This window comes from Carex rostrata, chromosome 2 (genome assembly GCF_964058835.1).
Source record: "Carex rostrata chromosome 2, lpCarRost1.2, whole genome shotgun sequence".
Lineage (NCBI taxonomy): Eukaryota > Viridiplantae > Streptophyta > Magnoliopsida > Poales > Cyperaceae > Carex > Carex rostrata.
The window spans coordinates 14085783-14099452 of record NC_135919.1 but is presented as its reverse complement, the minus strand read 5'-3'; the positions used below and the strand labels follow the sequence as shown (position 1 = coordinate 14099452).

General features: G+C 37.8%; 2 protein-coding genes across 3 annotated transcripts; one reads left to right on the top strand and one right to left on the bottom strand.

Moving 5' to 3' along the window:
- The first annotated feature begins 4945 nt into the window (after nucleotides 1-4945).
- LOC144543917 (uncharacterized) lies at nucleotides 4946-8269 on the top strand. Its single transcript, XM_078292371.1, has 8 exons — nucleotides 4946-5433; nucleotides 5515-5609; nucleotides 5834-5937; nucleotides 6026-6126; nucleotides 6465-6568; nucleotides 6834-7271; nucleotides 7462-7593; nucleotides 7861-8269. Exons 1-8 carry the CDS (start codon nucleotides 5164-5166, stop codon nucleotides 8021-8023), a joined length of 1407 nt encoding a protein of 468 aa, XP_078148497.1. The 5' UTR covers nucleotides 4946-5163; the 3' UTR covers nucleotides 8024-8269.
- Nucleotides 8270-9420: 1151 nt separating this feature from the next.
- LOC144543905 (SNARE-like superfamily protein) lies at nucleotides 9421-13396 on the bottom strand. 2 transcript variants are annotated; one of them, XM_078292357.1, is made up of 5 exons: nucleotides 13224-13396; nucleotides 12674-12787; nucleotides 12374-12453; nucleotides 11533-11657; nucleotides 9421-9674 (listed from the first exon to the last, which is right to left on the bottom strand). In XM_078292357.1, exons 1-5 carry the CDS (start codon nucleotides 13274-13276, stop codon nucleotides 9603-9605), a joined length of 444 nt encoding a protein of 147 aa, XP_078148483.1. In that variant the 5' UTR covers nucleotides 13277-13396; the 3' UTR covers nucleotides 9421-9602. The 2 variants fall into 2 exon arrangements, with proteins under 2 accessions (XP_078148483.1, XP_078148490.1); XM_078292364.1 differs by lacking the exon at nucleotides 9421-9674 and adding an exon at nucleotides 10302-10373 and having other exon boundaries at nucleotides 13224-13388.
- Nucleotides 13397-13670: the final 274 nt, after the last annotated feature.

The following is a 13670-nucleotide window of genomic DNA, read 5'->3' as shown; positions in this document are numbered from 1 at the left end:
ACGGGTTTTCGTCTTTTTCCCGTGAATAGTGTTTTTGCAGAATTCCGCGGTTTACGATATTTCTGGCAGAAGAAATAAACCGCTCTCCGGTTAGTCCTGGTGGATAACCGATAGAGGTATCACACGTGTGATACTCCGAGTCGATTCCTTCCCTGGTGAGGCTCTACTCGCTCGGTCTGCATTCCAACTGTGATTTGGAAACAAGGTATAAATATGCTATATTAATCTATTTAATTGGTAAGTAGATTAAAGTTTTAGAAATCAATCATGGAGTAGATCTGTAAAAAGGATTAAATTGGGTTTTGATGCCAAAGGAATACTGAAGGTGGACCGCCTTGGAAAGTTTCCTGACATACCCCGTTTAATCCTGAGCTTAAGTTGACCGTAGAAATTTTTGTTCTACGGTCATTCCGCAACTTAAGCCTAAAAGGGGTTTTGGATTAGCATCCCGAAACCCCAACAATAAAATCATAAATGAATTTCGTACAATGCTACATACCTGCCGTGCGCCTGTCAGAAACAGAACGGCGAGCCCGATTTCCCGACGGTCGCCTACCACCCATCTCGTCCATGGTCATTACAATACGCTTGTGTCTCCTCCTCCCCTTTCTTATCCATCCTTCTGAAGGGAGTATTCTATCACCGACATATGCAGGCCACTCGTGCTGATCGGGATAAGAATGGAAAGATCCACCCCAAGTGGAAGCAAGGTAATCGGTACGGTACATGTCAGCAACATAGTGATCATCGCAGTAGTTCCTCACTCGGCATACCGCCATCACGTGACTGCAGGGTATGTGACTTAGTTGGGGTCCCTGGCATGTACAGGTTACCGCCCTGGCATCTCCGAATTTAACCACGTACTTGCAAGGCCTCTTGACAAACGTCATAGTGCCATCTGGTTTACGGCTGGTAGGAACGTACTCATTTGGATTTTGCACTTCGAATTCTGTTCCATCATTACCCATCGGGATCACGGTCATAGTTGCACCTCTGTCCCTGTGTCGTCTTAGTTTCTCCTCCACCCATGTTGAAAATGACTGGTTTATCCTTATTAATTCTGCGGCCTTAGCACGTCGTTCCTGAAACCAGGCATTTAACTTGTAGAATGTGTCCTCTACAACTGCAGCCACAGGCAACATCCGGCTCTGCTTGAATACTGCATTCAGCGACTCGGACCCGTTGGTGGTCATAATTCCCCAACGCCAACCTCCATCACGGGATTGATATATTTTCTCGTATGCTGGATCTTCGTTGACATCTCGGGGATTATTTTTGCCCACCTTCATTAAGTAGAGATTTGCCTTTGGCATGTACTACATAAAAAATAAGGAAATAGAATAATGTAAGTAAACAATTGTACTAAAAAAAATTGTTTTCTTAAAGTACAATAATATATGTAAACAATTGAAATACATGTACCTTTGCAAAACTGCTAGTCATCTTTACCACCCTTCTCGGGCTTTTTCTTTCTGCAATTCCATCTAAATGTATCAGTAACCCACTTGTCGCCCCCGGTTGCCTTGGAAAGGTTCTCCGCAACGTGTTGCATACACAACCTGTGCACACACTGGCCAGTACGTGTTGACCAACCGTAATCTTCACGATCAAAAACATATTTTATTCCTTTGTGCTGGTCTGATATCACGCAGAAAAACTTCCCTTCCCCAATCACCCGTCTTCTTAAAAACTGCATAAAGAATCCCCAGTTCTCGCTGTCCTCTTTATGAACAATTGCAAACGCCAAAGGCAACAGCTGGTTCTTAGCATCATATGCGCATGCTATCAGTAGCCTCCCCTCGTAACGGCCAGACATGAAGCATGCATCAATGCTGATAACGGGTCTGATGTATGGCACAGCCTGGATACAAGCACCGAAAGCCCATGCTATGTCCTTGAATTGTTGAGCTCCCTCTATTAGTACTCCGTCTTTATCAAAAAAAGGGACATGCCATCGCTCATATACGGTGCCGACATTGGTACTTGCCATGGCCTGGAGCAATGGTGCCAGATAGCCATACGAATCCTTCCAACTACCGAATATCCTGCAGATAGCAAGTTCACGACCTCTCCACAGCCTGTTGTATTTTGGGATTACATATTTGTATTTGTGTCTGACAGTCATAGCCATCGCCTTGATGCTCATCGATGGATCCAACTTAATGTCCTCCTCAATTGCATCGGCAATTAGTGATGTCGTCAGCTGCGCATGGTCTGTCCTTGTTGACGCAAACTTGCATGTATGAGGTGGTTCACACTTCTTAATCATCCATGCTTCCCCTGAACCCGCAGGGGTTGCAAAAAGGCGGAACTCGCAGCGCGGGTGAGTTTTACACAGCACAACTAACGTTGTTCGGTCCCTTTTGTGTAATATACATTCCCAGTTGCCGTGAACATGAGTCTCATTTATTTTCTTTACAAGTTCTTTATTGTATTCAACACGAGGACCGAAGAAACTAATGTCTGCCTCTTCGAAAGCTGTGGTGTCGTTGAATGTGGCGACCGGATGCTTACTTCCCCGACCTGTAATCGGGAATTTTTCCGCCCTGGATAAACCTGGTACATTTGCATCACCATCTGATAAGTCATCAGCTTCCCAAACCCCTTGGTATTCGTTCCCCGTTTCCATTTCCCTTTCTGGTATAGCATCAATAGCATCAACATCAATATCAATATCATTTCGATTAACGGGTACCGGTCCTGACTCTGGCATAGTTGGAAATCTAGGGATTATGGGAGTCTGTCTGGGTGGTGGTGGCAACTCTTCAGTATTTTCTAGGGAGTTGTGGTACCCCTGGTTGTCATAACCGGGGCTGTGGTACCTCTGGCTGTCATAAGGGGATTGCTGGTGATATTCCTGGTTGTCATAAGGGGATTGCTGGTGGTACTCCTGGTGGTAATAAGGGGAGTGCTGGTGGTACCCTTGGTTGTCATAAGGAGAGTGTTGGTGGTACCCCTGGTTGTCATAACCCGAGTGCTGATGGTACCCCTGGTTGTCATAACCCGAATTGTCATAACCTGAAGGTCCGGTCCCAGCCGAACTTGAAGGTCCAGCCCTCGTCCGGGGAACCCTCTTCGAATATATGTCCATCACCGGGACCCCACAAGCCACAAATTGAGTATACACAACTCTCCACAAATTGACATATGTTATTGAAAACTTAACAAAGTAAGGTGTACTCCCCCCCGCGTGAGTTGTCAATCCGTGTAGCCAATTCTATTTCATACCTGTTGGGGTTTACAGATGTTTTTTCGTATATTAGCTGCTTCAGTTCCTCAAATGTGGTATTTTCATTAATCTCGAAGCCAAATGCGACTTCTTTCGTGTAATGCACGCCATCTTCATCCCTTTCTAGCTTGCTGCCGACATACAATGCAACTAACATCTCTTCTTTAACAAACTACATTTTAAAAAAAAATTTACAAGTATTACATGACATAATAATGGGTACAGTAATAAATGACTAATTGAAAAATAATTAAAAAAATTACAATTTTGCTACAGTACGCTACAGTAAATGTACAGTGCGCTACAGTAAATGTACAGTCAAACTTAACTACAGTAATGACTAATTATCAACAGTAATGACTAATTATTATAATTAAAAAACATACCTAATACTCAGTTTCTCGCCTCGAGCGAAATTCTCAAATCGGGAAGTGACAGAGGCAGAAAACGAAGGGTTTAAATCAGATTAAATATGGGGCGCCCGGCTGTGTGGCGCCTCACTTGGCTTATGGGGCGCCCCAGGGTGTGGCGCCTCACTTGTGCTATGGGCCGCCCCAGGGGCTGGCGCCTCATGGGGAATTTTGGGCCGCCCTGAGCCCAAGCGGTCAGGGCACTTTTAAAAAAAATTTGAAAACATGAGCATTTTTAAAATTTACATTTGTTTTAGGAATATTAATAAAAATGGCCGTCTCAGAGAATACACACTCGCAAGTCGCAAGTTATTGCCTAATTGGATAGAATAATAATTTCTCCGTCACGGAAGGTGTCTCGTGGTCCCACTGATCATTCTCGCTAAATGAACCAGAACGTGCTTTCTACCTGTGGAAGGTTCTGGATTTATAGTAGACTTAATTTTCAACGATCAGGGGCGTTGAGGCTTTTCTTTGTCTATCCGGTCTTTTTAATGGATCAAGTTTTTCCATTTTTTTAATATACATTATAAATAATTTATATTTATAATATTATCAGGGCGAATCTACACTTAGTTAAGGATACTATGCCACTCCATAATTTTAAATTTTTTTAATAACGTATGCTGAAATTTAATTTTTTTAAGATTTTTATATAGTTCAATCATATTCATAAAATACAAAATACGTGCTTGTAGTCTAGTGATTAATACTATATTTTGTATTTGCGAGATCTTGAATGTTCCACTAAATACAAATTAAAAATTATGCATTTTAAGTTTCAGTCCCCTCTAAGTTCTAACTATATTTTATAGTTCCGTCCTGAATATTAGATTTATTTTTTAAATTTATGCAATCACAATCTATGTCACATAATTTAATTTTTTTTCTATCAAATAATTGTAGTTATCCGAATGCATCAAGTATAGGTTAAATAAAGAAAATTGCATTTAGCGATTTCGTAGATTTTTTTTTTTTTCAAACGGATGCTTTTAAATAACCATGATCCAAAAATTAAGTACAAATAGAGATTTTTGATAAAAAAAAATCCGTGCATATACTATACAGAATAATCATGATGGCAAAAAAAAAAAAAAAACAGTGTCAAATTCACCATAAAACAGTCAAAGTATTACAATGTGAAATAAATATCTATTTTTTTATTTTTTTATATACATTTTCAGAATATTTGCGGAACAGCCGAAGTATTACAAACTTCTGGAAGCTAGTGCACAATTTTCATTTTGGGCCTGTAATTGTCCGTATATCGAATTGATTTCAAATCAACCACTTTTTGTCTGACGGAGAAGTCTTCATCTTCTTCCTCTCAAAACATTAAAAAAGAGATCTTCATCTTCCTCGCTACTCTCTAGAAAACAAACCAAAACAAAAGACAGAGAGAGTGAGAGGATTTTCCTTCAATCTCTCTACAAGTAGATTCGTTCATCAGCTATACTGTGTTCATTGGGTTACTCTCTACCAGGGGAAAGAAATAAGAGAAAAAACTTTCTGAGAACTTTTACCATGCTTGGGTTCTCAAGGCGGTTATTATTCATTTCTGAGCTCTTTGTGAGCTCCATTATTCATCTCCTTTTCGGGTTCTACATTTTCAGCAGTGCTGTTGCGGCTGACCTTTCTCGGACTTTAATTGGTTCAATCAGGCCTGATTATGCCAATGAAGAAACGAGAATAAGATCATCGATCCATGAACTGAGGGAAGGGGAGGCCTCTTCTTTCCCTAATTCATTACCGCCTATTGTGCTGGTTCATGGGATCTTTGGCTTTGGCAAAGGGGTATGCAACCGAATCCCTCTTTCTTTCTTTCTCTCGCGCTCTATATTATTTATATTTATTTGTTTTTTTTTGTTAATTTAGAAGCTCGGTGGACTATCATATTTTGCCGGAGCAGAGAAGAAAGATGAGTTTGTGCTTGTACCAGACTTGGGTTCTCTTACAAGCATACATGACAGGTACATAGAAAATTTAAATAGAAAAAAATGAAATTTATAACTTCGGATTGCATGACAGGTACCAGACTTCACTAATTTTTTATTGTTATGGAAGAACGCCACCAAGATATTTACAAGAACCTGGTTTCTTTTTTTCTAATTTTAAAGTTTATGTTTATGTTTTTTTTTTTTTTTTTGAAGAAATTTAAAGTTTATGTTTTAAGGATGTTCTGAAAATTTTACAGAGCAAGAGAATTGTTCTACTATCTGAAAGGCGGGAGAGTAGATTATGGAGAAGAGCACAGTAAAAATTTTGGGCATTCCCAATTTGGAAGAGTTTATGAGAAAGGTAAGATCTTTTGCTGAAACTCTGTTGCTTCTGGTACTTTTCTGAGTACTTGGTGGAATTTAATGAATTCTAAATTGCAAAATTTTAGGGCATTATCCTGAGTGGGACGAGCAACATCCGGTACATTTTGTAGGCCACTCAGCCGGCGCCCAAGTAGTCCGGGTATTGCAACAAATGCTTCATGATAAGGTTGGTTTTTTCTTAGGGTCCGTATTGTAAAATCTTAATTTCTAGCATTGTGGTACGACTTTGCTAAATGACATGGAATTTTTTTTCTGTGTACTCCTGAGGATGTTAAAATAGTAACTTCTCTTTTATTCCATGATATGGATTTAGAAGTGATGCCAGATAGTTTGAGTACTTATTTTAAGTAAAAGAGTGATGAGGGGGCTAGGTGATTTTTTTTTTTTATGCTTCCTGACCCAATCTTTTATAGACCTGTTAAATTTTGTTTCAATTTGACTTCAATTTAAGACTTATTTAAAAAAAAACAGCAAATTTAAATTTATTAATCATCCATATGGCAGGAATTTGCAGGCTATGATAACACTTCAGAAGATTGGATCTTAAGTCTTACTGCCTTGTCTGGTGCTCTCAATGGAACAACTCGAACCTACTTTGATGGTTTAAAGTACTTCTTTTACTTTTAAAAATATTACGAATTAATAATTTTTATAGCATAATATAATTGTCAGATAACTGTTTGGAGTTGGGAGCTAATTGAGGAAAACAAAAGACTGAAGAAATGATGCCTTCTTTTACAATTTCATTTTCTAGAAAAACCAGTACAATACCGCAATATAGTGTTCTTATTTTTGTTGTTCTTATCTGTTTAAAGTACAAACAAGTTAATGTCTCATTTATTAATTTCTAAGAAATACAAAATTGAAAATCAGGCCCGACGATGGAAGGTCGCTTAAACCAATCTGTCTCCTCCAATTGTGCCGGTTAGGTGCAACATTCTATGAATGGCTCGACATATCATGGCTAAAAAATTACTACAACTTTGGATTCGACCATTTCGACATGAGTTGGCACCGTACCGGGTTATCAGGCCTGGTAGATTTAATTTTATGCAACTCAGGGCCATTTGCCACCGCGGATTGGATTCTTCCAGATCTGACAATCCAAGGATCCATTAAGATCAATGCTGGGCTGCAGACATTTAAGAACACCTTTTATTTTAGCTATGCAACTAAAATGACAAGGCGCATTAGCGGAGTTACGGGACCATCTAGTTTGGCTGGTACACACCCATTGTTGCTTATCAGGGTCATGCAGATGTGTCGATGGCGATACCCTGCTGACTTGCCTCTGCTTTATAAGGGGTATAGGTATGTAAACTCCATTTTTTTCTTCAATTATCAAAGTATGTCAATCACAATGGAAGAAGAGAAAACATGAAAAAATGTTGGATATCACCATTTTTTTTTCATAAGAATAGTGTTTATATATCTGTTACAATTATTATTGTTGTTTTAAGTATGATTATGCTGTTATCAACCACATCAATTATGGTGATAGGGATGAAGATTGGGAGGACAATGACGGGGCTTTAAATACTATTTCTATGACGCATCCACGTATACCCATTGAACATCCAAGTTGTTTTGTGGTAAATGGTTTGGATTGCCATCCCCTCCAACCGGGTATCTGGTATGTTCTTTCATTCCAAGAATTTAGATGTAATTATTGGGTCAGTGTCATCCATGAGAAGCCTGGGACACAGTATAGCATGATATCTTACCTGTCACTCAGTACCTAATGAAGTAATTTGTCATTTAAAAGCATTTGTTTAATTTTAACTTTGTAGATTTTTGTTATTTTCATGTCTTCGTTAAACATATTTTAAATTTTAACCTCAGATGTCTTTGTTTGTTTGCGTCTTCGGTGATAGTAAATATATGTTGTTTTTGTGAATAGGTATTACAAGATACTGGAGGGGGATCACATATTCTTCATTCTAAATAGAGAGAGAGCAGGCGTGCAATTTGATCTGATATATGACAGCATATTCAGGCATTGCCGAAATCATGTTTTTAGAACTTCACATCAACCAACACTGCCAAATCATAGTCCCTCTTAGGGAAACAGATCATCTGCCCCTGGGGTGCAAGAAAATCCTGCCCTCTCAGTCACTGCGGGTGGGATCGGTCACTGTTAAAGGGGGCCGGTTACTGTTACTTTTTAAAATGGAGGCCCACCAACAGTGACTCTGAGGGAAGGAATTTCCTGCCTCCAGGGGAGCAGATGATTCGATCTCCCCTCTTAGGGTTCTGTTTGTTTAAATTGTTCTTTTCCCCCCATTTAAATGTATAAATAAATATTAAAAGAGAAATAGGCAAGTTTATATTTTCAAAATATGTGATCAACATAGAATTCGAAATGCAAGTTTTCATCACATTTTGATATCTAAGTAGAACACAGGCAATAACTAAAATAAATGCTCCGTTCAGAATGCATTTCATGAATAATGAAAATTCTTTGCGTCCGATAAAATTTAATGAACGCCTGCTCAAATCTCAAAATTCTCATTTTCAGACCCACTTCTTTAAATATGCCAACTTGGATATAAAAGAAGCGGAAATAATCAATTATGTTCTGGATTCTCTGCAATGCCATATCTTTTATTGGTGAACTTTGCACGGGAGACTCACGTGCTGTATATGGCTAAAACGCAAAATACAAACTGTCTCACAATATTAAATGAGAACGCTGACAGCGGAGTAACATCGTCATCTGTTTATTCTTCCTTGTAAACCTACAAGTCTGGCGGAAATATTAATTGCTTGAATATGGGGCAAAGTGGAAGTGAATACACACTACACACTGGCAAGTGGCAACAATTGGACCCAAAACGAATCGGATATTATCAATATCCGATTTCGTCCGGATTTGAATTCAGAAAATTATCTAAATTATTCGATTTGTATCTGAGACTATGATACGTATCCGAAAAATTATAACGGATAAGAATACAGTAATACTTTTAACTATCCGTATCCGACTATTTATACTTTTAAACCACAATAAATGTGCTATATGTTCTTAAATTGATTTATTAAATTGCATATAGATATATAATTTGATGAATAATATAACACTATGACATAATTAGTGACTAATGTTTTAATAATATAAAAGATGTTTTGTAACCAACAAGTCAATTATGAAAAATATCCGTATCCGTCTGATGTCCGATCCGTATCCAAAAAATTATAACGAATACAGATACAGTAAGACCACTATCTGATCCGTATCCGACCATTTACACCCCTAAACCCACTATCGACAAAATCAAAGATTATGTAGAACACAATTAAAAGCTATTTAATAAGATAACAACGATTTCAAAATTCACAAGTGATATAGTCGATACTGACAGCAAAGCTAAAAGCAAGTTAATTCAAACGATGGCCAACCAAAAGAAAATCGATTGTCTATCTGTGCACGACTACCAACAGATGACCAAATGTCCAACTATGAGAAATCAGAAACAAATTAACGAGAAAATAAATTCAAACCAGCACATTGACAGATAAATTGACGCTTTTTCTCATCCAGAAATATAAAATACTTCACAAAACATGTAAATATAAAGTAATAGTATCCTAGAAGGATTCAAGAAAAGAACTCTGCAAGCATGAAACACCATGGCACATAATTCATGGCTCGACAGGGGGCCTCAATTTTATCAGCCTCCCAACTCTGTCTTTGTCCGTATTTTCTAGGTATCCCTTTCAAAACAAACAAGAGGAAAAAAAAAATGATTCAATGTTTAGAATATAAGATGATAAAATATCGCACGTATCCACCGCAATAAGAATATCTGATAAAACCCTGGAAATGAAGGACAATATTGGTATATACATATTATCTTCAGGAAGGTTAGAATGCCCCTTGCATTATCCATTTGCTTTAGAAACTATCTAAATTACACCTTGACTCATTCTTCAAGAACAACTGCAAAGAGGGGGCACATTTTTTGGTTTCATCTCTTCCCAGGTCATTTTAGCATTATACTGATATCTTATAATTTTCTGTAGAGCCAGAAAAGGTTTTTTTTTGTCCCAAAGTATAACATTTTAGAAAGACAATAGGTAGATGCTTTTGCATAAACGTTTGGAATTAATAAACAAGATATTTGAGAAACAGCCTCCTCCACAAATGCACTTGGTTCAATCAACTCTAAGAACTCTCTTTTAGTTCAATTGCACCCCTGAACTATTGATATTCGCACAATCAAACCCTTCCATCAGTTAGCCAAGTAATCATGCTTTTGTTGCAGCAATTTGATGAGCTGACTGCAGCGGGCCAACATTAACATTATGAAGAGTTCCATTAAGGCGGGGTGGGTAGCCTCCTTTCTCACACAACTTCTCTTTTTTTCCCAAACAAAACTCTCCCTCCCTCATATGCCCTTAGAATGGAAACCACTGATTTTATTTTACATAAGAAAATGACTTTCCCATCAGAAAATAGAAAACTAACTCAGCTTTCACAAAAATAGGAATTAGAGAGGTCAATGGGGTTCAGAGATTTAAAGGAGGGCCAACTTAGGTTGAGTGGGACAAGAACATTGAGATTACAAAGAGATGAAAGTCATCAGATGGTGCAAAAGGTGCCAAGGTTAGTGGGTCTCCAAGTAGTAGGTTATAGACCAGTAAAAGTTATTACACAAAAGTACTACCATCCTGTTCAATTTTTTCTCTTTTGGGTCACGGTCACATTAAAATGGTTTGAATAAACACACAAGATGCTCAGGGAATCAATATCACCAACAAAATATATCAGGGCCATTTGAAACATAAGGAGCCTTTCATACCTCATCATACCTCATACGTTATATCTTTGTTATATCTTTGTTTTCAAAGTCTAAATTGTCGATCTGAACCGTTCAACATGATATCCATACTAAAATATGATTAGGGGGGAAATTTTATAATTTTTGGAAAATTTTTACTATTTTTTAAGATGGGTAGAAAATCACTGTTTTTTGAACGGTTCAAAAATAGTGATTTTGTAACTATCTTAAAAGATAGTAAAAAAATTCAAAAAAATATAAAATTTCATCTCCATGCATATTTTAGTATAAATATTACGTTGAACGGTTCGGATCGACAATTTGAACTTTGAAAACGAAGATATAAAATATGAGTTATGAAAAAGATGAGGCATTGGAACCCTTCTCTTGAAACATATGCTATAGTTGCTATCCTCATCTGTGTTTGGATGAATCTTGGGGTTAGCAAGGTTAGCAGCTAACCCAACATTTTGTTGGAATAGCAATATAGCCGCTAACACAAGAGAGAGAGAGCATAGGGCGTTGTGTTCAAACACGGAATAGAGTTCCGGGTTAGCGCTATTCCTGGGTTAGGGCTATTCCTCACCAATCCAAACATGATGATGTATCTCTTGATGAGACAGTAAACCAAGGATGTACATACTAACCAACTCTTGGTACTAGTTTACAAACTGATAGTGTATCTCTTTCAGCCAGAACTAAAATAGAATAAACCGATGTCTGCTTATCTGAATCTCATACCCAGCCAGTGCATAAAGCCACCAAAACACATGCATGGAATAGTTTCTTACCTTCCAAACTATCTCATCAAGACATAAGCAGACCTTTCCATACCGATCAAGAAAGTGACGCTCAGTTAAAGGAGATTTACACACATCCTTCACCGCAGATGTAATTGCAAATATCACCTCAGCCACTTCAATCATATAAAGGTGAATAAGTACATTAATAGAGCAATAATAAAATAATTACTACACAGGAAAATAATAAAAGAATAAGGTTATTGCAGAGAGGTTTTTGGGGTCAAAATATGAGAACTGCTGAAAAAGAGAACCCCCCCATTATTTTTTGGAATATTTTACAGCACCTAAAGTTCATAACTTTTGTTGGGTCATCAAGTTATCCAGTTTGTATCTTTTCGGTCCCTAACATTATTTTCTGGTGAAGTGCAAGGACTAGCATCTACATCATTGTCGATAATGATGTAATTTTATCAACACTGGTACGATTTTATCCATTCTTTTACTAAAAATAAGGTTAATGAACAAACTGGTATAGACCAGAAAATTTAAGGACCGGAGTGGAACTTTCAAACTACAGGGATCAAACAGGAAATCAGAGATGCTTCAGGAACCATTTGTGTACTTTGTTCTTCTGTTCTTACACAGTTGGACACCAAATTTCTCCCTGTTATGTATGCTATAAAAGGATTTTAAATTCTGTAAAGGCTTGAGATTTTCACTCATAAAGTACTTCATGTTTTAGTACCTACCTTTATTTAGTTTCAGTTTTGTGCCTGGATTTTGCAAAATTTCTAACTAGATGATATAATTTTTGTTTCTACTCTATACTGATAGAGAAGGAAAAGAAACAAATTCTCATGAGAGAGTGTACTAAGCACTTCACACTTACAAGCAAGTTCATCGTATTCATCTTTGCCAACAACATATATGCAAACATCACCAAGTATGGTATATACAATATAGACGGATCTGCAAATTAAAAATATACACATATTTTATATGAATGAACCTAAAATTAAGCAATGTGAGGAAGAGACCAATGACCAATTGGACAGTAAATTCATAGTTTATATTGTTATTCTGGGGTAATTTTGCATACCGTTAAAGTCTTCATACAAATGGAGATGTGCAAGTACCATTAGGATCAGCATTGAAAAAAAAAAAAAATTAAGGGAAAAGATCAGTGTACTTGTGAGAAGCTACAAAAAGCTCTTCGTTTTTAGCCCCTTTGAGATTCTCAGTGCCTAATTTGACAAGGAAAGAGCGCCAGTGCAATCTCTCCTCAGCAGGAACTCCGTGGAATCTGCATCAAATTGGCATCTTATTGCAATACTTCCATTTAACAATCCAATATTCATAACCAGTACCTGACCTCAATGATAGTACAGTTAGTTAACCCTTCTTTCTCTCATGTGGATCTGATATGTATATACAACCAGTTAAGATTTTTAAATCGAGCAATTCTATTGAGGAAGTTTACAAGTTGACTTTCTTATAGAAAACAACTATGAAAATTGCTGGATTTGGACATATTAGTAAAAATGAGATGGCGCGTCCAGATCTAACAAGCTAAAAGGGGGCCGAATCTTAAATAAAAGATAACTTCACAGAAGAGCATAACTGAGATGGAATTGGGTATTTGATCGTTAATTTGAACAGATGTTACCGAATCTTAGCGGATAAAATAGCCAGATCAAAGAGAAACAGTGGTCGAACAGAATTAAGGATAAAGCACAAACCGCTCGATTAGAATGTTGCCGTCTGTGTTAGCGAAGAGCACCGCGAGTATCATCTTGCTCCTCTACTCTTCTCTCTCGCTCTCTCCTCTTCCTGTGCGCGCGATTGGGACCCAACGACAAAACTACTTTCGCGGGATTAAATTTGGAGTTGCAATTGCACGAGACATACTTCATAAGTAGACCCGGAGTTTTATATCTGGTCGGTCAAATCATAAACGAACATAGCAGATCTACGGATTGGTATAGGCAGTGATGTTGATCCAGTCCATCGATCTGAGATCGGACGGATTGTATCTGGTAGAGTGGTAGATCCTATTTCGTCAAGCTCTACGTGACATAACCCGGGCCTAGAGGGCCGCACGGGCCTTATCAGGAGTAATTGGGCATGTCAGAAATCGTATATCAATCAGTGATCCAGTATTTTCATCAAAAAAAAATCAGTGATCC